This window comes from Panthera onca, chromosome A3 (assembly GCF_046562875.1).
Source record: "Panthera onca isolate mPanOnc1 chromosome A3, mPanOnc1 haplotype 2, whole genome shotgun sequence".
Lineage (NCBI taxonomy): Eukaryota > Metazoa > Chordata > Mammalia > Carnivora > Felidae > Panthera > Panthera onca.
Window position 1 is genome coordinate 54018372 of NC_138341.1, and position 27873 is coordinate 54046244.

The 27873-nt window shown below is 45.9% G+C and overlaps 1 protein-coding gene and 1 long non-coding RNA gene across 7 annotated transcripts in view; one reads left to right on the forward strand and one right to left on the reverse strand.

The window, feature by feature from the left end:
- Nucleotides 1-27873, forward strand: part of LOC144615934 (uncharacterized) — a 252075-nt gene that overhangs the window by 81953 nt on the left and 142249 nt on the right. For 2 of the 3 annotated variants that reach the window (XR_014137415.1, XR_013554671.2), the window contains exon 1: nucleotides 6227-7282. The exons of the other annotated variant lie outside the window; for it this stretch is intronic. This is a non-coding gene — a long non-coding RNA (uncharacterized LOC144615934). Of the gene's footprint in view, nucleotides 1-6226; nucleotides 7283-27873 lie in introns of those variants that run through there. 3 annotated transcript variants of the gene reach the window in all.
- ANTXR1 (ANTXR cell adhesion molecule 1) overlaps nucleotides 1-27873 on the reverse strand; it is a 218941-nt gene that overhangs the window by 39587 nt on the left and 151481 nt on the right. For 3 of the 4 annotated variants that reach the window (XM_060659422.3, XM_060659437.3, XM_060659436.3), the window contains exons 15-17: nucleotides 22556-22651; nucleotides 21871-22038; nucleotides 10984-11064 (exon numbers count right to left, since the gene is read on the reverse strand). In XM_060659422.3, the coding sequence (XP_060515405.1) occupies nucleotides 10984-11064; nucleotides 21871-22038; nucleotides 22556-22651 (345 nt within the window). Of the gene's footprint in view, nucleotides 1-10168; nucleotides 10742-10983; nucleotides 11065-21870; nucleotides 22039-22555; nucleotides 22652-27873 lie in introns of those variants that run through there. The other variant, XM_060659439.3, reaches the window with a different exon arrangement.

Here is a 27873-nt window from a genome sequence, read left to right on the forward strand (position 1 = left end):
CACTCACGATCCCTACCCTCCTCTCCTGGCCTGGGGTGAGGACACAGGACAGCCAGGCAGCATAGGGCTGGTGGGGTCTAGTCTTGCCACTTCCACTAATTCCCTTTGTGACCCTGAACAGAGCAAGGACCTTATTATCCAAGCCTCATCTTCCCAATATGTAAAAAGGAGATAAGGTAAGGTGGTGGTAGGGAGAAACTAAGAAATGTACTTGGGAGTGCTGGATGTTCCACAGGAGGCTGGCTCCTCTCCACACTGTGAATTCTGGAAGGCTATCTCTTGGGTCAGCTTTTGTCATCTATGATTCAACCCACACTTCTAGCCAGAACAGAACTCCTCATCAGCTGGGGTTAGGATGATTCTCAACCGAAGCCTATTGCAGAGTTGCAGGCTGTCCCTAGAGATGATCTTTCCCAATGCCCTCAGCTGGAGGGACAGGCTCGTGGCAGCCGAGTGGCTAGACATAAACATCGTGTTTGAGGAAAGTAGCAAACTTCCTGAAATGTTACGTACTTGGGTGCAATTCTGACTCTAGAACCAAGCCCTGCTCAATCCTGATTCTGTTTGGAAGGAAACAGTGAGGTCAGATAATTTGAACAGGGATGTCTTTATCACCCAGCCCTGTCTTGTTCAGCTTCTAGTATTTACTTCTCCTCTGTTTGCTATTTGCAACTTGAAACCAAGACATGAGCTGCTGTTGCTGCGGCTGTTTGGGAGATGAGGCAATTCAAACATGAAAGTCCTAAGAGGAGCTATAATATGATGATGATGATGATGATGATGATGATGATGATGATGATGGGTGTGTGTGTGTCTGTGTGTGTGCGCGCGCATGTGGAAAAAGGGAGGTTAAGTTGTGGGGGACTGGAAGAGAGAGGTAGAGGGAGCAGAGGGAGGTGGGAGAGTCTTCAACCACATCAGCTGCCTCCCCATCTATTTATTTGGAAAGACCTCCTACTGTAGGGAAGGAAGTTGGTGCAAAAAAAAAAAAACCCTCAAGATGTATATTTGATGGTGTATTTTGCAGCATCAACTTTGGGTTTGACTTTTCTGAAAAAAGCTAACTGCAGCTTTTGGGTGCAGTTTGGTTTTTGCTGTGGACATAGGGTGTCTTGAACTTTTTCTCTTTTAAATTCAGGAAAGTGAGCCAAGAATTCCAAGTACTCATGTCCCTCTCCAATGAGACAGTGAAGGAAAGATTTCCAAGGGTGAGAACTGGATAAATACTACTGAGAATTCAAATATTCAGGGAAGGTGCTCTGCCAAAATAAATCACACCCTCTAGGAACATTTCCTATAATTTGCTTTTCTTTCCTTTTTCTTAAATGATCTACTCTTACAAAAGTTAAAAAAAATTTTTTTAACGTTTATTTATTCTTGAGGGAGAGAGGGAGAGAGAGAGAGAGAGAGAGAGAGAGAGTGAGAGAGAGAGCATGTGAGCAGGGGAAGGGCAGAGAGAGAGGGAGACACAGAATCCAAAGCAGGCTCCAGGCTCTGAGCTGTCAGCACAGAGCCCGACGCGGGGCTCACACTCACAGACTGTGAGATCATGATCTGAGCCGAAGTCAGATGCTCAACTGACTGAGCTACCCAGGTGACCCCCGATACTAAAATTTTTTTATCTCTTTCTCCATGCAATGTTGCAGCCGGTTTCAGACATTGCCATCTGTCTTTTCATTCCCTGTGTCACCATTTAAATTCAAGCCTCATGATCCATGCTTGGCTCATCACAATAGCCTATTAACTGGTTCCCAACATTATTAGACCCACTGTTCCTGAGTTGTAGAACAATTTTCATCTGGCTGTTCTATAAGACAAGACATCTGTGGCCAAATTTTATATATAAGTTACAAACACTATTAATACCTAGTTAAACTTGTATTAGATAAAATGTCTTAAAATACAATATACTTTGGCACCGTAATATTTATCCCAGATGAAGATTAGCTCGCAATGGTAATAGAATTAGGTCCACACTTTTTAGTCTGACCTTCAAGGTGGTGAAATCTCATTCATGTGCACCCTGCAGCCTTAGGGGGACCATGTACTCCCTCCACTCCAGCCTGAGATGTGTCCTCACTGTCGGCCATGTGCACTTATGGGCTGTATCCTGGTTCTGGAGACCTGTGACCTCAGCCCTTCTATATCCTGTCTGCTTGACTAAGTCCCAACTTGCCTCCAACACCAGGGCAAGTCCTTCCAGTCCCCAGGGAGGCCTCCTGTCCCCTTAGGCTGCCAGTGATTGCCCTTTTTCTGTTGCTCTCCTTTCCTTCAGCTCTCTCTTGGTCTGCCCAGGGAGTGACCTTGACCGCCATCTGTTCTATATCCTGAACCAATCTTTGGTGTCACGACCACATCTCATGCTTGTCTGCGTTTTCCACAGAGCCCTTCCTGGCACCTCAGCAGCCATTTGCTGATAATGATCATACTTAGCCAACTGAGTAAATATTTCCAGCTTTTGGATTTGCCCTGTTCGTTTTTTTTTTTTTTTTTAAGTTTTTATTTATTTATTTTAAGAGAGAGAAAGAGAGTGAGAGAGAGTGAGCAAGCATGAGTGGGGGAGAGGCAGAGAGAGAGAATTCTAAGCAGGCTCTGCACCATCAGCACAGAGCCCAATTGGGGCTCAAACTCATAAACAGTGAGATCATGACCTGAGCTGAAACCAAGAGCTGGATGCTCAACAGACTGAGCCACCCTCCATTTTATTTTCAACAATCAGTGTTGTCAGAATAGAGTTTATTAGAGATGCAATGAAGCAAATTCAGAGGAAAACTAAAGGTAGGAGTTTCAGATGCAAAAGGTTTCTCTGTGAAAGGGAAATGAGACAAGAATTGCAGGTTTGGGGTGCCTGGTTGGCTCAGTCAGAGATTATTTAAAAATAAAATCTTTTTTTTCTTTTTTAAGATTTTTTTAATGTTTATTTATTTTTGAGGGGGGGGGTGCAGAGAGAGAGAGGGAGACACAGAATCCGAAGCAGGCTCCAGGCTCTGAGCTGTCAGCACAGAGCCTGATGCAGGGCTCGAACTCACAAACCGTGAGATCATGACCTGAGCCTTACCCAACTGAGCCACCCAGGTGCCCCTTAAAAATAAAATCTTAAAAAAAAAAAAAAAAAAGAACTGTAGGATCTAGGTGAACTTCTTAGAGTATGTCAACCAACCTTTTTATTCTGGATGCCCACATTATCAATTTTCACCAGCTTGTTTGGGTGTGTGTTAGAAATTTGATGTGCCCGCACATAAGCCAATTGGATCTGTGGTTTCACCAACAAGCAACTCAAACGGGAATGTTTATTTCTTGACCCAGACATGCATCTGCTTTAAAATTGCCAATATTCAGGAAGGGACGTCTTATCAGCACACATAAAAGTTTTAAATTATTTTAATTGCTTAGGAAACAAAGTGATTTAAAAAATTATTTCCCCCTTATGCCTATAGGATAAAATGAAAGAATGTAATACTAACTCATCTGCAGTATGATCACAACTGAAGAAAGAAAAAAGATAAGATAGGGCAAAAACTCTATTAACTAAGCAAACACTTTTTTGGTTAGCACAAGAAATAGTGAAAAAAATGGTGCCGGGGATGATCATATTGGGAGAACCCACTGGACTGAGCAATATCTTCCAATGTTTATCTAAAGCAATGCTTGGGAGGAAATTAATTGCTTTCTGTGTTCAGATGGTGGGGGCCACCGCTAACCCACACAGTACCTTTGAATGAATCAGGAAAAGGCCTTCCTGTCTGAGGCGGAATGTGTGCCCGTACCGGGGAGCTTGTATGTGTAGCCGTGCACAGGCTGGCCCTCCGACATGGGCACAGCCTGCATTACTAGGCACCCGTGTGCCCTGCAAACAACTCCTCGGAAAAATGGAAGTGATCTTAAAAAGGAAAGTGAGCTGAAAAGGTCACCCAGCTGGTACATGGCAAAGCAATGGAGTGATTCCAGAATCGCTGCTTTAAGCTAATCCTGATCAAGAATAGTTATTGATGCCTCTTCTGTGGGACACGGTGCTACGTCACAGTATTTATATACGACAAGGATCCCATTCTTTAAAAATTTTTTTTTTCAACGTTTATTTATTTTTGGGACAGAGAGAGACAGAGCATGAACGGGGGAGGGACAGAGAGAGAGGGAGACACAGAATCGGAAACAGGCTCCAGGCTCTGAGCCATCAGCCCAGAGCCTGACGCGGGGCTCGAACTCACGGACCGTGAGATCGTGACCTGGCTGAAGTCGGACGCTTAACCGACTGCGCCACCCAGGCGCCCCAAGGATCCCATTCTTTAGTAATTTATACCGTAGCTGATTATAAACCGGTATGAAACTAGTTTGTTAGTAGTTGTCAGGTATTACGGTTTTAACTTCTTAGACAGGGGGAGACCTCCGGTGCCAAAACGAAACAAAAAGCCCCAAAGCAGTTAGCACTGCTCTTTAAGTGTTGTGGGTAAACTAGGTCATTATTTCCATTCTGCGTGTGAGAAATAAAACCTACAGCAATATATTCAAGGGACCAGAAAGGGGGTTCGCTTGGGGGTGGAGTTTTGAAGTGAATTGCTTGTAACACTGCATCCGGAATTACTCATGTTTCTTGCATGCGGTGGAGACGTCCACCCTGGAACTAAAGAAGGCGCTGACCCACAAGAGCGACAGGATTCCAAAGGTATGGCTGGTTCTCCTCATCTGACCTTCTCAGGAACTCTGCCCTCACTCACCCCTCTCCTCTAGCATCATCGTGGGAGAGACAGAAGTCATCAAATGGGTGCTGTGGCTTCCTGCCCTCTCACCCACACCTGAGAGCCCACCTGGGCTCTGCTACCTAATTCACATGGAAGAGTGGCACTTCCTGGGCTCCAGGTCCTCTAAGCCCTGCTTTTAAGGGCTCCAGCCCATCAGCGAGCTCTTCTCCTCAACCTCTCCCTCTCTGGGCCTGTCACGAGCACTTAATCAAGCTCTAGTGCCCCATCTTAATAAAACGAAGACACATTTCAACTCCAGCGCTATCCCAGCTACTGCTTTGGCTCTCCCCTCCCATTTTCCACAAAGCTTCCTTCCTGCCCCTTTCATTCCACCGAACCTAAGTCACCTAGGTCACCAAGGTCACCAAGGTCACCATAACCTTGTGTAATTAAAGAACCGGTGCCAGCTTGTGTGTAAATTTTATAGCACTTGACACTGACCTCCTCAGTGATGTATCTTCTCTCCGTTTCCATGATCCCAGACCCTCCTGTTGCACCTTTTCATTCTCTGGCTGGTCTCTTAGTTTTCTTCTTGTTCCCTTTTTCTTTCCCCACCCTGACTTAAAGGACATGGCCCTGGGGTTCACTGGTTAACCGATTTCTCTTCTCTGTCTACGCACACTCCCTACTTCCCCATCTACTCACACTGGTCACAACTGCCATGCTGACGACTCCCAAATTTTTGCCTCCAGCTCTGAACTCTTACTGAGCAGAACTGCCTCCAACACAGGCGGGGACTAGCCTGAGGCCGGTGGGGCGTCTAGGGCACAGACCCGAAGGAGGTGCTCCTTCCCGGGTCTCAGCAGGTGCCGGCCCTGAGAATGAGTGCCTCCTGGCCCCATGCCTGGCCATCTCTGCCTGGAGATGCTCCCACAGTGCCTCAAACCTGCTAAGTTATGAGGCTAATTCTTCGTCTTCAGCCCCAAAGCTCTTGTCTTCCCGCCCTCATCCTGGTGGCATCACTGTTGGCTCAGACACACTCTGGGGGTCCTTCTTGACACTTCCTCCTCTCTCATCCTCCACAGCCAGCCGGTTACCAAATCCAGTCATTCTGGATGGAATCCAGACTCTCCTCGTTGTTCGCCACTGCTTCTGTTCACCATCCCTCACTGCCACCGTCTCCACACTGCAGCCAGTGGGACTTTTCTAAAACACAAATCTGATCACTTCACTGCTTAAAACACTTGTGTAATTCTCCACTGTCCTCAGAGTGGGCCCCCACGACCAGCACCCCACGTGGCCTGCTGTCACTGCCTCACACTCTGTCTTCCAACATACCCCGCTCTTGGTGTCTCCCAGAAGGACCCCTTAGGGTCCTTGTTTAAGCTTCCTTCTCACTAGGATAACTGTCCCTTTTTAACTCTCCCACTCTCAGCTTAAATGTCACTTCTAGAAGTCGGTTTTGATTCCAGTCTGGTGAAATGCCCTTCCTAGGTGTATCCCTCACACCCACATGAGGTGTATCCTTCATACCTCACATGCTCATCTCCATCACACAGCCTTTCACATGGGCGATGTTTGGAGACTTGACTGTTGTCCCTGACCTTCAAGGGTGAGGACACTGCAAGTGAGCAGTCAGCACAACCACAGTGCTAGTCGCATAGAAAGTGCTCAACAAGGATCTGTCGAATGCATAAAGGACTTTAGGAATCCCTAGTCTCTGACAGTCCTGAATTCAAGCCCCTCATCTGCCCCTTACTAGCAGTGTGCCCTCCAGAAAGTTAATAACGTACCCTAAGCCCCAGTTTCTGCTCTGTAAACAGAGATCGACATCCTTCCCCAAGTTGCTCTGAATGGGTTTGTGCTTCTATAAGCATCTGCAGTTGAGACAATGCTTGACCCTTTCTTCTCTTCCAAGTCCTACATTCAACTCCAGGAAGCCAGAATTCAGTCCCGTTCTAATTGGTATCCCTAGTACCGGCCCTATGATGGGTTCCTAGTGGGAACATAATAGCTGTTTGATCAAAGAATGTTTGAGGGAAGGCAGCCAAGTTAAAGAGGGAAGAAGAAAGAGGCAACACAGGGAATGTGAAAAATGGAGAAAAGAGACAGAGAGAAACAGAATGCAGACACTTTTCTCTGACTTGCTTATGTTACGGGAGGCTCATCTGCTTTCGAAGGACTGGGCTGAGCACGAGATAACCTGCCCAGCTCACTCCGGCCTCAGCGACAGCAGGGAGACATGGTGCCCATGTGACTGGCCTAGCTCCCTTACTGGAAGCAGCTGCACAGACAGCAGCCTGAGGCTGGAGCTCCAGGAGAGGATTTCACAACCTCTGGGGCTGAGCTTCAAATAAGTTTCAAACGTTGTTTATGTACATTTATGTGTGTACTTTTCCTGGGTCTCTTCTGATTGCAAGGAGGCCCAGCCTTGCAAAACAAGCTCAGAATGTGCCTGAGTTTTTTGTTCTTGCTGATAGTCATGGAATGTACCGGCCTCCTGATGTCAGATCTGGGAGAAACCGAGGAGCTGAAAACAAAGAAGACATCCAACTCCAGTGGGTCCCTCCCAGAGCACGTGAAGTGGGATGGCTCAAACTGAGGTAAAAACAACTGGAGAGGGTTTAGACTGGTCCATATATTGATTGAATTCCATCCGGGAAAAAAAACCCAAACATGTGAGGCAGAGTTATATTTCCTTTTCCCCATCCTTTTCCCCCTAAGCAGTAACAACAAGATAGTAGCCTGAATCTGTGTTAATCATCTTCCTAGAAGGAAAGGGACTGGTGGAAGCCCATGAAGATGGTAATCATCCATTTCCCTTATGCCTGTCTCTGGAGCAGTGTGGACAGTTGCCTTCAAATTGGTGGAGAAGGAAAGAGAAGATGCAGTCTTGGATGAAAAATAGGGAATTGGACCAGATCACTGATTCTCCATCCCAGTTGCCATTAGAACCACCTGGGGAGCTTCTAAAATCCCAAATGTCCAGACCTCATCCCAGACAAGTGAAATAGAACCTTTGAGGTGGGATCCCAGTATCAGCGTTTGAATGCTCTTCAGGTTATCACAACGTGCAACCAGGTTGAAAACCACTAGATTCCACGAACCCTGATTTCTGAAGCTCCCTTACATCTCTGTTTAAAATTAGGTGAGCCTTTCTAAATCAAGCAATTTCGGGGGGCTTTTTCCTGGTCTTTGCAAGTCTGAAGCCTTGGAATGTCATGTTCACATATGTGTTTTAGAAAGAGCATGGCATAGCTATATACTGGAAGCAGAGGGATGGTTTCAGCAAATGCTTAGCGAACTCTTTACATTGTAGGATCAGATGTGTTGCTGGCCTGCTATTTAAGTGGTTTCTTCTGGCACTTGATGTTGGATGTTGGCTCAGGGATTTCCTGGTAGGTACCAAGGAACAATAGGACTGTGAGCCCACCCCGGAAAGAAGGAAGACAGGGTGATGGCAGACTGAAGGCTCATGTCTCCTGCTGTGGCCCCATTCGTGTTTTCCCTGACTTGGGGCTTGGACGGCTCTGAGGAGGTGGGCGCCAGTCCCAGGGAAGGGTGTGGCTCTGGGCTTAGGCACCCCCAGCCCTCAACTCTGTGGTAGAGGCTGGAGGCACTCAGCCCTTTCGGCAGGCAGCCTCAAAGGCTCTGTTGGTGGGCCCCTGTCTGCATCTGTAGGGCTGGGGTGGGTTAACTGTGGGGAGGATGGGGCACACAGGAACAGAGGAGGAAGCATTGCCAGGTTTCTGTGAGGTCAACATGTGTTTGAAACCATTCAGAATGTAACTGAGAATGTAATTAGGTGATTTTTGTTTTTGTTTTTGTTTTAAAGGAAAAATTCAGAACCTGTGACTCTTGTTCACGAGCACATGCCTAGATGTAGTCATTTTGAGTTTATGGAAAATGTGGTCAGCCCCATAAATCAGTGCTGAGGAATTCTTACAGAGTCATTGCCATGCAAGTAATGGAGATCTGTAGGGAGTCTCCTACAGTTATGCAGGACAAAAAAGAATACACATGTAGACACAGCTATGACATAGTCCTCCCTCACCTGGAACTCTTTCCTGAGTTGCCACAAGGCAGCTTTGAATGCCCATTCCTTCCTAACCTGTGACCTTTGTTGTACAACTCCGTGTACATCAAGATGTCTGTGGCCATCGTTGTGTCGTGACCTACAAAGACACAGTTCTCTGCATCTGTTCCTCCCACGTGTCTTAACATTTTATCAGGATTTCTATAAAGCAAGCCCATTTAAAAGTAGGCTGGACAATCATAACTTGTGACAACGCTGAGCATATGGTTAAAGGTATCCTAATTCATAGACCTTCTGTACTTCAAGTCTATTATTTTGTGTGATTGGAGAATGAAAATTCAAGGTGGTATTGTGTTTCTCAAAAGTGTAGAGAACATCTTCAAGTGTTAATACAAACGTTTGGTCAAAATTAGTAAGCAAGAGATTCAGTTTAGGCGTGATTCATTGGAGGACATTCCATCGGTTTGCATTCCATTGTTGGATTTATCCATTTAGCCTTTTCATGCCAAACAGTGTTGGTTCTGTATCTTATCCGTGATAACATCCCCTACTCCTTCTCAGGTTGACTCAGCTTATGAATTTGTTTCTGCCAATCTGGTCAGTGGAGAATGGAACGTTAACAAATTTTAGTGGAGATGTTTTTCAGGTGCTCTGAAAAAAATGTTCTTGTACGCTTGACCAGCATAATCTGCCACAGAAAAATAGTATGGCTGAACCTGAGTTTAGGGTATCTTATTGTTTTTTTCTTGATCTGTTAGATGAGTCTCATGCATGCTAAAACAATTCCTTAATTTCCCACAGAAACCAGATGTATAACTTATAAGGCCAAATACCACCCTGAGTACAAAGTTTATGGCCTGGGCTCATTTTTGTTAACTGGAGAGTTTGTACTTTAACATTTGCCATTGCAGTGTGTTCTTGTTGACTTTGACAGACAAAATACAAATTCCTTATGCCATGAGGGCCAAGTCAGCCCCGCATTTATATGACCTGGTTTCTTTTTGCCACAACCTGGGGGCAGGAAAGCTAATTGCACAAGCTATGAAACTTTAGACCAAATCCCCTCAGCCACAAACCACCCGTTGTCATCAGTGCAAAGGAAGAGGGGCCTGCCTAACAGGCTGTGCTCTTGTGTTTTACGAGCTGTGCCTCGTTGAACAGTGGGCAGGGTAAGTAAAGCTGTGGGCTTACCTGATACACGTCAGTTGCAATATGCTTTGAATTTTTGTATCAGCCCTTCACAGGCAGTAGAAAAGCGTGATGTAAATAATCATCATAATCACCATTGAGCATTCCTAGGTGTTCAACATTGGGCCAGATTCGTTACAAGTATCTTCTCCAAACAGCCACAGCATCATTTACTTTATAAAGATGGAGCTCAGAGAGGTTAAGTAACTTGCCTGGAATTTTCCCGCCAAGAAGGAAGTTCTCTACCTGATTTGAAAGGAATTTCAAATCGGACACCTTTATTTTGCTTTTGGGTTATGTGCCTGACATCCAGAGAAGTGGATGGAAGATGTGGTTTGCTGGTAGTTGAGGGAGGATTTCGTCCCAAGTTTGTTTTGTAAAATTTAGGGAGAAGACAGAGCAACAGTGTGATTTCAGCAGAACAGGATTTGTTTCCAGCACTGTTACTTTGGGAACAGAACAAGTTATTCAGCTTCTCCTGTCCTTCATTTTCTCATTCACAAAATGGAGATGGACTAGATGGTTCCTAGCGGTCTCTGCTGACTCCTCCTTTTCTGCCTCCTTGTATTTGGAGACACTCTAAGCTTGGCCCTGACAGTTTTGGGGCAAATCCTTACCAGGGTAAAAGGACCTCCTGAGGTCTTAGACCATTTGGGTCTGACACCTGCTGGAAGAGGGTGGATGTTTTCTGTGGCCTCCATTCCCTTGCCCCACCTTGTGGCTCTGGCATCTTGTGCATCTTGTTGGTCACCACCGGCCACCGCTGCTGGGGAGCAGCAGGCCTCTCTCCTGGCACAGCCTAGGGAAGGGCCACTCCTGCCTCTTTCACTCGCTGTACCTATAACATAAGAAGCTCAAGTCCTAGGAAGTTTAACTCAACCTATTTCTGTCAAGATCCTTTCCAGAAAAGCAAGTCAACACTTAAGGTCTTGTAAAGAACCCAGAATTTTGAAAATTAGTATCTGATTTGTCACAACAGGAAATAACAGCTAGATTGATATATCTGGAGTTATTCTAGCTCACCAAATTCAGAGTGAGAGAGAAAAACAAAGTATGTATGACACCATTAATGAATCCTACCGTGTCTCCTGGCTGTGGACGCATCACAGACACACGATCATATCCTTTCCTTAGTAGGACCCACAAGGCATCCAGTTTTCCCTGAAAACACAAAACAAAACAAAACACCAAATGCATCAAGATTACAAGTGAAACCAGAGCAGTGGCCAACATAGACATGTGGAACTTTCCATGCTTCTTCAGCCATGGGAACAACGTACCCCTGGCAATGTGGTCGTAATGGGATAAGTGACTCTCCAGGCCCTAAGTTCAAAATGGGGGCTGCAGGAGAGACATGTAACAAGACCCTGATGTGCATGCAGGATACATGCATGAGACTTCGGTACTGTCCCAAATTTGCTAACGCAGAGAAGTGCATTCAGGCTCTCAGCTTTTGCTGTCATTGTGTTTCTGGGCATATCCTCACACCAAAGTCAATCTTTTCAACTTCCACTGAAGTTTTTTTCTTCCCACTTAATGCCCAGAGTTCACAAATGAAACAATGATGACAAATTCAGGAAAACTACTAAACAGAACTATTGATGGGGCCAGACCAATTGAAGGCCCCTGGGATGCAGATCCCTGGGCTCACTCGGCACCTATGACTTGCTCAGGAATCCCAGGCTCAAGGGACAGATTATGAAAAATCTCAGAATACCCAAAATCACAACCCCTTTGGAGTTGTAGGTAATTGGCTGAATGTGAGAAGGGTGAGTCTGTCAGTGAAGTTTTCACAGCATATGATGAAGGGAGCCTAATGCCTTTGGCCATTCTTGTCCCCTAGACATGCTGAATGGAGGCTCATTTCCCCTGTCTCAAATACTAAAATGCAACAATGACATTTATTGAATTTTGCTCTTAGTATTAACCCTTAATATGTTACCTGCCATGGCAAAAGTCTTTGCAGATGTGATTAAATACAGGATCTTGAGATGGGAAGATTATCCTGGGTTATGCAGGTGGACCCTAAGCATGTGGGTCCTTGATAGAGGGAGGCAGCGGGATCAGAGTCAGAGAAGTTGTGCCGACAGACACAGAGTCAGAGGGATTCCACGTGAGTGAGATTCAACCCACGGTTGTTGGCTTTGGGGAAGGGAGGGGGCCATAAACCAGTGAGTGTGGGCGGCTTCTAGTCTCTGGAAAAGACAAAGAGTCAGATTCTCTCCTAAAGCCTCCAAAAGAGATGCAACCCTGGCCTTGCCTTGATTTGAGCCCAGTGAGACCTATTTTGGGCTTCTGACCTCCCGAACTGTAAAATAATAAAATTGTGTTGTTTGAAGTCACTAAGTTAGTGGTAGTTTTTTACAGCAGCAATAGGAAACAAATACAGGCTTTATTGATCCCTGACGTACTCTATGTTTATTTGCCTATTGTCTGTCTCTGCCACCTGGAATGTCAATTCCATGAAAGCGGAGGTGTCACTGGGTTGTTAGTTGCTGTACCCCCAGCCCTAGTGCTCAGTAAATTTTGGTTGGATGAATGCATGCATTCAGTGCTACTGAATAAGTGCTGGGCTAGGTGCTTTCACATGCGTCTTCTCCCAAACTCCCAAAGGATTATGGAGAGGAAATGGAAGGTCAGACTAACAACTAACTTGCCTAAAGCACACAGCTGGTAAATTGGGAGGTGTGATTGGACCCTATGGCTGTGTAATTCCAGAGCTCATATACTTTCTATTATATTCCTTGTGCAGATCTTCTGGCTGGAGTACTTGGACTTAGATCCTTTAGAATAGGGTTTCTAAATGGTAGGTTGCAACTCTTCAATCCCTCATGAGGCAGTTTTGTGTATTAGGACCAGAATTCTTAAGAAACAAAATAGAATAGGAAAGAGAATATTTGAGTCACTTGCACACGACGAAGATAACTATTATTGTGCGACAAATTTGTATCAGTTAAATGTGTATGGGTGTGTGTATATTGGTGAGTGTTTTAGCGCACGTTCAACGCACACATACTTATGTACTGAGCCAAACTGTATTTCCTACTGGGTCTCAGTGAGGCATGTTTGAAGATACTGATCTGGAAGAGGACCCTGAAGGATGGTGCTGAGAGGCTGGGGAAGTCCAGAGACTTCAAGTTCCTTGATACAAAGCTTTTGTAGAGGAAGCATCAATTTAAGAATGTCATCTTGAAGACTTCATGTTCTGGCATTCTCTTCTGGTGGGTTAGATTCAAATAAAATGTGCTCTTGAACTTCTATCAACTGTTGCTCAAGTTCTGTGGGTTAAACTTTGTCTTGCTAAGTGTTATGTTTTTCATCTCTTTTGGCAAAGTATTTACAAAAGCCTCTAAAAATATTTTGAAATGACTTTAGAAAGCTGGAGGGGACTGCTGCTGGGTTCAGCACGGTTTTCTGCATTAAGCCATTTCAATCATCAGTTAAGTGTTTTCCTTGAAGGTTCCTTGGGGTAAGCATTTATATTTCAGGATGAAACCAGGTGGATTTCCTGGATGAATGCCTCTTTTTCTTTCCCTATTTTGGGGGGACTCCCAGTATTCATCCTTGTAAATCAGCCCACCCACAGCGTTCTGTGTGCTAATCACTCAACTGCTTGACAAATGAGGAGCAGTAAGATGGGGATGGGAAGAATATTTGCAGAAACTTAAATCTGAAGCTATGGGCAGAGCAAAAGAGCAGAGACCACCTGGATGCATAACACCATGAGAATCAGTAGTAGGTTAGGTTTTCTTGTGGCAACAGGTCATAGTGTGACGTTTAAGCCAAAAGTGACAATTCACACTGCCTGAGTTGGTATTTGGGGTCTGGCCCTCCCAGTTCTGCAGCTGTGGATGAGCTGTTTCATCTCCCTAAGCCTCACTTTTCTCATCTTTAAAATGGACACAATGGTACTATCTACCCTATCAGGTAACTACCCAGTTAGATATTGAAGTTAGATACTTAGCTCAAAGAAAGTATTCGTTAAATGTTACCTATGATCATGGCAAAGTCATGAAAATGATCACTTGGGAGCCTCTGAAGAAAGATGGAAAAGAATGCAATATAGAGTGTAAGAAATCAATAAGGTGAACTTGACAAGCGTGTATCCATCCATCCTCCATTCTGTGCTCGGCCAACCCCTGCCCACTTCCTTCAGGCCACACTTCTCACTCCCCTCCAGCATGCTGTGGGCTGGCCTCTCTTGCAGCGTTTGGCCACAGTGCTTCACCAAGCTGCACTTGCTAAGGCCACCAATGGATCCCAACTGCCAAGTGCCTTGGCCACCGTTGGGTCTCATTTTTCTTTTTTAATTTTTTTTTTACATTTATTTATTTTTGAGAAACAGAGTGAGACAAAATGTGAGTGGGGGAGGGGCAGAGAGAGAAGGAGACACAGAATCTGAAGCAGGGTCCAGGCTCTGAGCAAGCGGCAGCACAGAGCCTGGTGCGGGGCTCGAACCCACAAACTATGAGACCATCACCTGAGCCGACGTCGGAGGCTCAACCGACTGAGCCACCCAGGTGCCCCAGCATTTTACTTGATTCTTCGATCTGATGCACTGGGCTTGTCCTTTCTTTACACTTTCCCTTGGCCTCAGTGCCATCAGCCTCTGCCTGCTCCTTCCTTCCTCCCCGGATAGGCCTCTTCAGCTTCTACCTGGTCCTCCCTTCAGCCCTCTTCAAGCCTCTCCCTCAGGCTGAGTGATCCACCTGGAAGGCTCTCACCTAGTCTCTGGGGTTAACTTCCATCTCTCTGCTGATGGCTCACAAATTCTACCTTCAGCTTAGTCCTCTCCTGAGCTCCCAATCCAGTCACCTACCAAATCTTAGTTGTCATGCAGAAGTTATCACAGGTATTAAAAACGGAACTAGCTATCTTTCCCCAACCCGTTCCTTCTTTTGCATACCCTGCTTGGTTCCTGGCACTGCCGACATCCACACGGGCAAGCTGGACACCAGAGACTCACTGTCACCTCCTTGCCCTCTGCCACCTCCTCATATTCAACTCCAACCATGTCTTGTGGACTTTCTCCCTGTCACAGCTCTCCTGTCACTGCTTCCTGTCCATCCTGCCCCACTGTCTCCATGGCTACTGCCTGGCCCAGACCCTCATCATCTGTCACTCATCCTGCCAACGGTTTCCTGATTGGTCCTTTACCTCCGGGCACCCCCCACCCCCACCCCCCCCAGTCCTCTCTCCTGTTTGATTAATGATGGATTTCATCGCTAGCTCTAATGGATGCTTTGCAGTTAATAAAATAAACCAGGAAACATCTTACTAGCAGTATGAATTTAGGCAAGTCACCTAACCTCTCTGTGCCTTAATTTTTCCATTTGTAAATGGGAGTAGTAGTAGTTTCTACTTTTGAGGGTTGTTGTAAAATAAAGGAGCGAGAGTGTGGTGTGTGGGAAGCCTCTGGAATTGTGCCCGGCCTGCAGTATGCATTTCACCCAGGTGAGCTGCCGTCCTTGGGTTCCTCTGGCCAAGGTGAGACCAGTTAGTTAGTTCCAGTTGTATTCTCAGTGTTCTGAGTTCTGGCGGTGCCACCAGTGAGCCCAAAGTCCCACCTCTGTGGCATAGGACACCATCTGGGTAATCCACACACCCAACCTCTCCTTCTGCTCCCTCGTCAGCTTTTTATAGCTTTTTATGCAAGAGCTGAAGGAAGTTTTAGAAAAGTGGGTTTCTAACCAAGAAGAGGATACAAAATTACCCCCTAAGGTCAAAGAGAAGTGCATAACAAAAGCTGCTGGTGCCTTTATTTTTCTGAATGGAGGCAGAAAGCTGTCATTTCAAGACAGCAGCTAATGAGGTTTTTAATAATATCCCTTTGGGGTGTGAAGAGCCTCAGGGGATTTTTCCAACCGGTTCCTGGGATTTACCCGAAGTCTGGGGGTGGAGGGAAGGAGCCTTTGAGTTGACTCCCTATTTATCTCAGATTTGAGTGACCATCATGCACAGGCCTCTACATAGGACCCAATTCAAGACATGGTCCCTCCCCAGGAGAAATGCCCAACTGCTTCTGTGAAGCTGGAAATAAAGATTTCCCTATTAACCTTGGGACCCTCTGTCAGAATATATTAGCTGGAATTTAAATATAGCTTTCTTTCATAGGAAATTGATACATTTTCACTATAAAATGAGAAATTTACCAATTTCAGGCTTCCACACTGTACCTCATGCTCAGACTACCTTCCAATCCACAAAGGCAGGCAAACTGGGAGTTCTAGGTCAACTCTCCATTTTGTTTCTTCCTAAACAATAAGGCAGGGTGGGGAATGTTTACGCAGCCGTCATTCAAAGCATCGTGGTGCCTGGGGTTTGTGGCTGAGCTTCTTTTTCTCTCCTTTTTAAAAAATTTGGCCAAGCAGCAGCTGTGTCTTCTCTTCTGGGTTGTCTGCCTGAGCTGCTTGTAAGTTAGTCAGAGGTGGAGAATTTTGAGGATAGGTCAACGATAGAGCTGTTAGAGACTAACATCTGAATTTTTACACTTTAAAATCTATGGTAAATATTGCAGCCCATGCTTCTCCTCAGATGAAATGAATTAATGCATAACGTTGGAAACACACACACACACACTAGCACACACTCACACAGGGTGATTTTTGTTTTGTTCTTTTTTAGTTTTGGTCTTTGTTTAAAAAAAGTTTGGAGCCATTATAAAAAGTAGCCAGAAAGGGATAAAAAAACGTCTGTTTAACATCAACAGCCCATCTGACAATACTTAAGGCTTTGGTATGTCTTACTGGGCTACATAGGGCTCCATCCAGTATGGTTTCATGACTGAATGCTGCTTGATTATAAGGTCAAGGTGCTGTAGGCCAGGGATGAAGGTTGGCCTGACAGAAAATGAAGAGAACAGAAGACCACCACCACCCCCACCCCCTCCCAGGCCTCACAATGAGTATGACCTAACCCTGCCCCTTCATGGTCTGGCTCTCGTGCAAAGAACAGCCAGTCTTCCTGGCCATCCAGGGTCTGGCTTTTGTCCTTCAGCTGTCACTTCTGCCATTTTCAGTCCTGTGGAGGAGCTACTGGAAAGGGAGAAAATGGTTTCTCTAAAGGCTGCAAGCCTTCCAGCAAACCTGAAAACAGTCCTGGTTTTAATCTATCTGGAGGCCATATATCTGGGCATTACTTCACTTGTCTGAAATGGTCAGTCCCAATTTAATGAGAAGCATGGGGTACTGTAAATCCAGGGGGTGAAAACGGAGCAAAGGAAAATTAAGGCCGAATATCGGAAAATTTCCTGGTCATGAGCCTGGAATGAGGAAAGGGTGAAGTGTGGTTGCTGTGGTCAGTGCCCTAAATCAGACTGGGGAATGGGGGAGAGAAGCCCGATGTGGACTTCGTCTCTTGATGAGTTCCTCCTGGGTTTGCTTAGCAGATGCGCTCACCTGCCTCTCTGCTTCTCATACCGATTTTATAACATGCATGAAAAAAGTGAGTCGAATGCAATACATTTAAAGATGTGTATGATTCTGACCACTTTCCCTGGGGAGCTAAGTCTTTCCAGTGTCTCTTGAAAGTTTTACATTGGGTGGGAGTGTTCTCCCTATTTATAGTGGGGGCAGAGAATGGACTGGTCATTCTGCATGAGCTGCATGCCCCCATCCACTCTCTGCCTTTCTCTGTCCTCCTAGCTCTATGCCCCAGAGGCCTGACCTCTACAGAAAACACCACCTGGTTGCCCTTTGGTTTGGCCGATAGGTGTACCAGAAGGAGATGAGGGCAAGATGAAGGAGAGGTCAGGGCTTTTATTCCTTCTGTTCCCTCCCTGACCCCCTGCCTTCCTCAGTGGCTGCATTCTTTTAGGAGAGGGATCTGTAAACATTTTCTGTAAAGGGCATAGAGTAAATATTTTAAGCTTTGTAGCTTGAGGCAAACTCTAGGGTATTATATAGGAACTTACAAAACCATTTAAAAATAATAAAAACCACTCTTAGTTTGTGGGTCATATAAAAAACAGGCGGTAGGGCAGATTTAGATTGCTGACTCCCTTGCTATGGCCACAGCTCCCACTGGGTGGCCTCTTCTGGTCACTGGCTCAAATGATACCACCTCCCGTCCTTATCCTTCAGGCCTAGGGAGGTAACAGCTCTCACTGGTTGCCAGTCCCTGAATCCCTGGCCATCTCTGTGGGTTCTCTTAACCCTGCCCTCACCAAAAGTTCAACCCTCTTGAGTGTGCTTCTATTTCCTGCCCAGACTGTGACAAATCCAGCGAGAGGGTTCATGAAAAGGAAGCAGAGTTTACAGCACTATGTGAGGCTAAATGTTTCTCCAAGGCCCAGTGACATCCGCAGGCACCATGGCTAAGATGGGGCTCATCATGGAGCATGAAACTTGTTAAACAATATGAATGCTGACGTTCTGGGAGCAAGTCTGCCCTTCTTCTCGAGAGACAGTATACAATTTTACTTTTGAATTCCTTTCTGTGCTTCTATTCTGAAACCTCCTTGTTCTCACCCTTCTCTCAACACATAAGGTGACCTCTTTTTCTCTCCTCCCCTCAAAGGGATGGCAAGAAAAATGTCACCTTCCTTGAACTGATGGTACCAAAGCGATCTGTGCACGTCACAGGAGATAGTCTCACCAGCAGGACACTCTGGGAGTGGTTTTGTAATTAAACTTATGTGTCAGCTCTGTAACAAGAGATGGCAGAGTCCCTGTGCTATGCCAGGTACAGTGCTGTTTCCTGCAGGTTCAAAGATGAGTTAAGCAGAAGTGGTGCCCCCAGGGGGTCAAATCTGGTGGAGAGAAGACTCACACATGAGCAATCACACTAGCAGACTATTGTATAGAGGGAGCCGAGCAGGCCTTGGCTTGAGCTGCTCCACCAGCAGGAAGGCAAAGTGACCGTTCCCATGTCAGAGTATGACAGCACTGCTGAGGGGCTGTGCCCGTCCACCGACATCACACGTCTTTCCCATCTGGCTGTCCGGGGCTTCCTTGACACTCAGATTCTCAACCATTTAACATTAATCCCGCAGTTGCGTCTGTGGTAGAAATAGGCTATGCAATCTAACGTGGGCCTCCTTGCAGAGACTTCTGACAAATTACTGAGGTATGGTCATGATCTTTTGGTCAGGTGCCAAGGTTCCTGCCCTCAGGGAACCTTCTATACGGCAGTGTGGCTGGAACCTTAGGTGACAATTTTTTTTTTTAATTTTTTTTACATTTATTTATTTTTGAGAGACAGAATGAGACAAAGTGAGAGTGGGGGAGAGGGCAGCGAGAGAGGGAGACACAGGATTGGAAGCAGGCTGCAGGCTCTGAGCTGTTAGCACAGAGCCCGATGCGGGGCTCGAACCCACATCTCTCGAACCGTGAGATCATGCCCTGAGCCGAAGTCGGACGCTCAACTGACTGAGCCACCCAGGCGCCCCTTCGGTGACAATTTCTTAAGTGGGCTTGTTCAATCCCAGATGGCTGGGCCCCACCCCTGAAGTTGTTGATTCAGTACATCTGGGTTGGGCCTGAGAATGTGCATTTCCAACAAGTTCCTGGGGGATGTTGATGTTGGTGGTCCAGGGACCACACTGTGAGAACCAGCAGTGGGACACAATGACTAAGGAGGAGGCTCATGAGCAGAGGCTGTGGAGGTAACGATAATTGGGGGCCACAGAGGGGTGTGGCTTAGGGAGTTTTGATGTTAGAAAGGGAGGCACTGGGGGGAAAAGGAGTTTCACCGAGAAAAAGCAAAGCAAGTTGTGACAGACAGCCTGTGTGCCTATGAAAGCCTTTTGTGAGAGTAAGTCATTAGGCCTGGGAATCTGTATTTTTAAAGCTCTCAGGGTGATTCTGATACTCAGCCAGGGTTGAGAACCTCTGTATACTTAGTATCTGGCAGTACCCAGCACATACTAGGTACACAACAAACGCTCGTTGATGCTAACTCCAAGTGGGTGTTGGGAATGTTTTTAGACGTATGCATCTAGTTGTTTATATCCCTATTTACTTCATAAAACTCAGTCCTAAACCACTGGTGATGGAGGAATAACATTCTCTCAAGCAGAAATTGGATTCTTCAAACAGAATTAATGTTCTTTCAAAGTCCAGGATTACAGAAATGAAAACCTGGCGATAACCAAATATGTCATGTTAGTCACAAGGTACAGATGCCTAAAAACGACCTAATAGAAAATTCCCTTTCTTCTTCATCTCTGAGGTTCTATTTGGCTCCTTCCTGTCTGCACATGCATGCACGCCATTGCATGTTCTGCATTAGAAAATAATTAGAAGCAACCAGCTGTTAGTTAAGCAAGCTACGTCTCGCCCACATCTTTCCAGAGTTCAAGCCATTGGCTGGGGTGGGGTGAGGTGGGGTGGGGTGGGAGGGGGCGGGTGCACTTATCTTAAAAAAGAATCTCCTTGCTTTAAACACAGCAAACCAAAACGAAAATACACTGCAATTAGTGTGAGCATGAGCCAGCTTGGCTGAGAAGAGACAATTACCAATGAAATGTCACTCCATTGTTTAAAATGGTTATTTCTTTTGCGGGCGCCTGCGTGGCTCAGGCAGTTAAGCGTCCAACTTTGGCTCAGGTCATGATCTTGCGGTTTGTCAGTTCGACCCTGCGTCGGGCTCTGTGCTGACAGCTCAGAGCCTGGAGCCTGCTTCAGATTCTGTGTCTCCCTCTCTCTCTGCCTCTCCCCTGCTCATACTGTCTCTTTCTCTCTCTCTCAAAAATAAATAAGCAATAAAGAAAATTTAAAAAAATGTATTTCTTTTGATTTCATAGAAGTGCTGCTCTAAAATTAGCAAATAACTGGGGTGCCTGGGTGGCTCAGTCTGTTGAGCATCTGACTTTGCCTCAGGTCATGATCTCACTTCTCGGCTCGTGAGTTCGAGCCCCATGTCGGGCTCTGTGTTGACAGCTCAGAGCCTGAAGTCTGCTTCGGATTCTGTGTCCCTCTCTCTCTCTGCCCCTCCCTCACACATGCTCTGTCTCTCTTCCTCTCAAGAATAAATAAAACATTAAAAATTTTTTTTTTTTAATTAGCAAATAACTCAGTGAATGATGATGAATGGTATTTTTGCTCTTACTGGAAGAAGGGTAAGACTGTGTGGGTGCATGTGTATATGTGCGTGATGCGAGCTGGCTCTTAAACTGGGTCTTTCTGACTTGAGGCCTTGGAATTGGCCCAGTTTCTGTTTGCAGTATAGAAATAGAGGAAGAACAAGAGGAAGAGAAAAGAAGTCTTCAGGAAGCACTAGCTATCTTCTATAGCTGAAATTCCCTAATAAGCCAAAGAGATTTAAGCTCTGGAGATATACAGGGGAAGAGAGATAGTGGAGAAAAGAAAAGGGGGGGGTGGTTTTGCTCACAGACAGGACGAGTGAGTCCTAAATCCATGGCCAACACATGACGCACTGGCGGGAAGCTTGGAGAAAGGGGAATTGGCTTGTGTTATGGCAAGAGGAAGAGAGATAAGGCATCAAGAGGAATGCTGCCATTTTTGTTAGATAGTGGAACTGTCTACCAATGAAGCTGAGAGATGTTACAGGAATTTATGTGATCTTCTGGGGTTACTACTCCGGTCTCTTGACTCATAGTCCACTTGGATTCTGCTAGTTTGCCATGGTGATTTTTAAAAAATGTTTATTTATTTTGAGAGAGAGAGAGAGAGTGAGCATGAGAGTGCTGTCGGTGCAAAGCCTGATACCGGACTCGATCCCACCAACCGTGAGATCGTGACCTGAGCCCAAACTCAGAGTCAGACGCTTAACTGAACCATGAGGCACCCCAGCTGTGGTGATTTTAAAAAGCCTAGTTTCAACTTTGATAATGTGGAAATAGAGAAAATAAGTACGTGTACTTTTAAGTCCATGATTTTAGAAATTTGTTCCTTTGTGATACCTGGGATTTGGTTTGATATTTTATCATGTCAAAAGAATCTGAGTCTTACTATGTGAGCGTTTTATCAGGAGAGATGATGGGTTTCTGAGTAGAAAGGGACACACCTTGATTGGCGAGTACCACTTCCGGGGGGAAGAGGGCCGACGCATGTTGTTGTTGAGATTTCGAGGTTCGGGGAATTCGTACTCCTGCTCTGGCATCTTGACTCTCGCATTCTTTGCTTTTTCCAACTTAGCACCTTCTTCTGTGGAACCCTTTTCTCCCCAGCGAACCTACAATAAATAACATATAATAAAACAAAATGACAAAATACAGTAAAATGCCTCTGGAGATGGGCATCATACATACATGTGTGATGTGCAATGTGAGTGCTACCCACTCCCCAGTTCCTTTGGGTTTTTAGGGCCAGGGAAGAGGAGGGTGTGGAAAAAGGGAAAGAGAGAGGTTTGAAGGGGCAGGGAGAGCAAATCACACAGATGGATGTTTAGGGGAGGAATTGTCCAGGCTGGGGACAGCATGTGCAAAGGCCCTGCAAGCCCAGGAAAGAACTTTGGACTGTATTCCAGTGGGAGAGGAAACCACTGAGGTGTTTGAGCAGATAAATTACTGTAAGTGGTGGGCAAGATATGGGGGTGCACAGTTAAAGGGGTGTACCTGCCATCTCTCCATCTGACACCTTATAATCCAAATTCCCACCAGACCTCAAGTATGAGCTTTCACCAGTTTTATCTGGTTTTCCATCACGGAGTAGTCGGCACAGAGATGTGAGTACTTGAAGCTGTATCTTACCTCCATCCTTTTAATGCCTCCAACGCCTCGCCCACCATAGTAAGAGGCATCTACAGTAGGCCACTTTTTTTTGGGCAGACCATCGTCATCTTCTTCCTGCAGAGAGATTGTCATATATGAAGGAAGCAAAGCACCACTGCTGTATGTACGTGTCCACTTTGGCAAAGTGGATGGGAATCGACTGCCTGGGTTAAACCTCAGAGCTTCCTAGGTCGTCCGTGGGGCAAGTCACTTAAGCTATCTGAGTTTATCTTCCTTATCAGTAAAGCGGGGGTAAAAGCACTCCTGCCTCCTTAGGTTGTAGCACAATCCAGGAACCCATTCTCTGCTGCATCTCTTCTCTTTCATAGGGCGGTTCACCTAATCCCATCTACATGCTGATGACTTGTGTTTCTATCTTTATCCCCGATTCCTCTGAACCCAACTGCTGACTCGACATTGACATCTCCCTTCAGGGGACTAATAGCCATCTCAGTAGTACCACGTCAAAGAGGAGTCTCCCCATCATCTCCTCATCTTAAACTTGCTCGTCCTGCAGTATTCCCCACTGCCTGGAGTCACCCTTGAATCCACCCCCCCCCCCCATCTCAATTTGCCAGCAGATTCTGTTGACCTTACTTCTAAAAGACCCCACAGCTATGACTTCTCCACCTCCACCTCCATCCCCACCCCACCACACTGGTCCCAAGCCCTCTCTGCTTTCTGTAGGATACTGCAGTAGCCACTGACTGGCTTCCCTGCTGTGCTCCTCGCCTACAATCCGTTCTCCACAAAGCAGCAGAGGAAAATCCAAACCCAGCTCTGCCCTGTGAGCTCTGGCCTTGGCTCACCTCTCCAGCCTTCTTCCTTACCACACTCCACCTCCCTGTACTCCAGCCTGCTTGCCCTCCCTCTGTCCCTCAAAGAGCACATTCCTGTCTCGAGGCCTGTGCACAAGCTGTCCCCTGACCCAAGAATGCTCTTGCCCTGCTCTTCTCATGGCCGGATCCTTCCTATCACTCTTTGAGAGGACTTCCCTGGACATCGTCTAAAGCAGCCCCAGTCTCCTCATCCCATCAGTCTGTTTCAGTTTCAGTTACGGACCCTTTCATGCCTTCATATTTATTTACTATTGGCTGGAGTGTAAGTTCCATGGAAGCCTCTGTTTACTCGTCATGTTTACCATTCCATTTTCAGCTTTTAGAATGGCACCTAGAATGTGGGAGGTGCCCAAGAGTTATCTGTTGAATTTACAAACAAATTAAATGAAGTGATTCAAATAAAGCAGTTAACTCAGTGTCTGCCACTTAGTTCAGTGACAGGAAGCTAGCGCTTATTGTATTTTTTAAGATGAAGGGAGAAAACAAGAGGAACTTGTAACTTTATGGATGGAAAAGAGAAGGATAATTAGCAAAACTGCTCCTTATCTTGGCACCGTAATTATTCCTGTTGAGGGGAGAAAAATCTCCACCGTCTACAGTCACAGGTGGGTGACAGAGGAGTAGCATGATTTCCCTCCTGGGTAAAGAAAGGAAGCTGCAAAAAAGGAGTCTGCAAAACAGAAGAATAAGCCAAAGAGGCTGAAAATCCTCAGAACAAGCCTGCTTCCCACAGCCTGTGTTGGTGGTACTGGAGAGTCAAGGACTCAGACTGGAGTCCTAGGTAGGGCCAATTCTATCAGTGGGTGGAAAGGGGATCCCATGCAGGAGGCAAGGAACAAAGCAAGGACAAGTGGTCAGCAATACAGAGACCCAGAGATGACAAAACACAACAGTAACACATGGAGACTCTCTGGGTGACTTACTGTGCTTGGGGCGGGCAGGCTTCTTTTTAGAAAATCAAAAAAATTTATATATCTTAAAAGACACGATCACAGCAGACCAGAGGATTTGCAACATCTTGGCAGCTGATACTGGGCTGGTCTTTCTGTCTCTTTAAAACAGATCTGTCTTTCTTCACCAGGGACTGTGGGTCCTGAACACAGAGTGTATTTTGTTGACCCTTGTATTCTAGGTCTTGTATGGAGCTGGTTCACAGGAGGTGATCAATAACCAGATACCGAATTCATGATAACAAGTTGAATTTAGGAAATCTTTACCATGTATGTGCCAGTCACTCTTCCAAGTGCTTGACATTAACCTTTTAATCTCACAGCAGGCGGCATGGTAGGTGGTGCTATTATGTTCATTTTAGAGAGGAGGAATAGAGAGGTTAAGGGTCTCAGGTCGCCCAGTTTATAGGTGACAGAACTGCTTTCGAGTCCAGGTAGCCTCACTCCCGTTTGTTTCTCAGTGTTGGCAAAGTTCTGGGTTTTGTCCTTTGGTTTTGCTTTTCCAGTCATTTGGTGGTACCAAATAAATGCTACTTTTCTACTTCTTCCCCCTTGTACCTGCTAATCTTGAAGATTTATGACTGTAGCACATGATAAAATAGTAAAATAACACCAAAGGGCCCCAAATAACACGTTCACACTATTTTACTTTATGATAGAATCTCAGAAGGCTTAGGATGTTAAACCAAGACCCTTACGTATCTTACACACACGGTTCAAGTATCCCTGGAGGTGGGTGTATGTGTCTGTGTGTCATATAGGAAATGTGGCTTCACTCCTGGTCTAGTGCAGTTTCTTTCCCAAAGGAGATAAATGAAATGATATCACCCAAAACTGAACATAACAGCACCAAGCATGTAAGAAACTCCAAGAATAAAGCTGACTTATTCAGCAGGGAACTGAAATGGTCTCATGAGTCTCCTAATTTTTTTAAAGAACAGGAGTACAAACATTGGAGACCATTTACTAGGGCCTTTTCGTTGCACAGGAGAGGACAGTCAGATCCAGAGAAATGAAGGGACCAGTGGAGTTGAAGTTCTGGTCCTGTTCCCTGATGCCTGGATCTCCCCCCTATTTGCACCCAGAGCTGCTCTTCCTTACATCCTCCCTCCCACCACGGACTTGCTGCAGCCTCTGGTCTGCACTCTCCTGAGCATGTGCAGCAGGGGCTGGCCTTCCCACAACAGGAAATGCCAGGACTTCAATCTGCTCCACCAAGCCTGCCGTGTAATCCCCTGACCCGAGCTCGCCTGCCAAACTCAAACAACAACAGCAAAGACAACACAAAGGCCCAGGGTTTGACCAACGGGAGAGTCAGAATTTCCCTGCAGTTACCATGGCTCTGTTTACACATTCTAGAGACGGGAGGGTTTTGCAATCTTCAGAAGAGAAGGGAATCTTTGATGTGTCTTTTCATTTGGCCAAAAACTGATGGAGTAAAATCACAGTCCCCAGCAATGCCACAAAGAAAATCGGCAGCACCTGAAGTGAATCTCTACCTTGAATGAAGTATAAAGTCTCTCTTGCAGAGGCCCTCTCACACTGCCCTTCAAGAACATTAGCAGGGTGAGATAGAACTTCTGGTACACAAATCCTCTGTGATTACTGGAGGACAGACAGGCTAAGCCACATTGCTTTGCGTGAGCAAAGTAGTAGGGATGGAGGGTTTGCGGGCAGCCAGCAGAAATGGGCACAAGAGAGTGGAGCTGAGATGCCAGGAAACTGCCAGGATCCACCTGAGAAGAGGGCCCCAAGAGCCTCCTGGTGAACTGTGTTGCAACTCACCCTTGTACTTTTTTTAAAGCCCTTCTGCAGACGGTCTTGTGCCAGGGATGCCTTGGGGGGAGTGTGGGAATCAGGTTTGCAAGATGGTGTTTGGCAAATGAAGAAGATGAGATAAGGCCTAAGCAAGAGGTAGGAGTCAGTGGTGCCGGAAGAAACCGCAGAGATTAGGGAAGGATGCTGGTTTCCCATCAGGGGAAGTTGTGTATAAATCTTAACGGATGTGGTGGCCCCAGACATGTAGTTGGCTGCTGTTTGGGTAAAAGTGGCTGCACCATTACTCAGATGGTAGAGGCCCCTTCTGAACTGCTTGTCCTCAGGCAGCCCTGCTCCCAGAAGAAATAGCTCTAGAACATGGAATCTGACACAGGCATTTGGTTAGCCCGTAATTGGATTTGTCCTGTGCTGCCCTTGGACACTGAATTTTGCCATCTTTCTAGTCATACCAGGCTTAGGTACAAGCACATGCTTCAGCATTCATGGCTCCATATGCTCAGAACATCCTTCCTCTACGTCTACTTATCACTTAGAATATCGCTGGCATGTAACCTATTCTGTGAAGAAGTCTTTGATTCAGTGCTCTATCATGGGCCAAACAGACTCTCAACCCTCAATTCACTGCACTGCACGTACCAGTGGGAATGATCTATGGAAAGGAGAATGGACCTGAAACAGAATTGAGCCCAAGGAAATGGTTTCATTTAACATTTCATTGACCTGTAACACATTTTAAACCCTTATGATAAGCCCTATATGGCCACCGACAACGGCCCCTTATTTGTCTATTCCTTCATTTACTCACTCAAGCAACTGGAGTTGAGCCCCCACTGCTTGCCAGCACAGTGCTATATTTTGAGAAAAATAAAGACAACGGAAGGAATACAACTGTCAACAAGATTGTCCACGTTTATAGAGGAACATGTTTGGTGAGGGTGATGACATGAGCAAAGGACCAAGGCCACTGAAACTCCCAGGCCCACGAGGCTCTGGGGGGGCAGAACCCGAGGTAGAACTAACTATCCTGTCTCATCTGAAGTCTTTGGGGAGAAGCCAGAGAAGTCACCCTCAATGGCAGTCTTGGAGATAAATTCCTAGGAGTGAATTGGCAAGTCAGAAAAATCCAACAACACTTCTCTATGTAAATACAAAAAATCCCAACTGACTTGAGATTTCCCCCTTCTGAGTTGCATTTAACATGTCATGACCCCACATCCTATCTCTTCAAATACACGCAATGATTAAGGACAGCACTGTGATTGTCCTGTATTCTTCAGTGAAGGATAGTGTATTTACTTTTTTAATAATGATGTTCCTTTTTCAAACTATTGACATACAGAATATTGAATTCTGGGACTGTTCTAGGACTTCTGCTTGGGGCGTACGTGTGTGTGTGTGTGTGTGTGTGCGCATGAGAGTGTGTACTTGATGACCACTGGAAAGAAGATGCCTGGCAGTAGCTTGGCCTTCCGCCTTTCAGAGTGGGGGTCTACTCTGGCTGTCTGTGTAGACATAGCTGTGAAGGGGTTCAACTTGTCTGTTCCTAGACAAGTTGTATAATTTTTCCATAGTTCGGTTTTCACATCTAAAACATTCTTGCCACAGAGAAATTGTTAGGATGAGTGAGCATGATAATGAACCTAAAAATAAGTTCATTATTCAAGGCCAGGTGCTTATGGTTAATTGCATGCCCACCGTCAATGCCTTCAATATGCATCCCTCTCCCTCC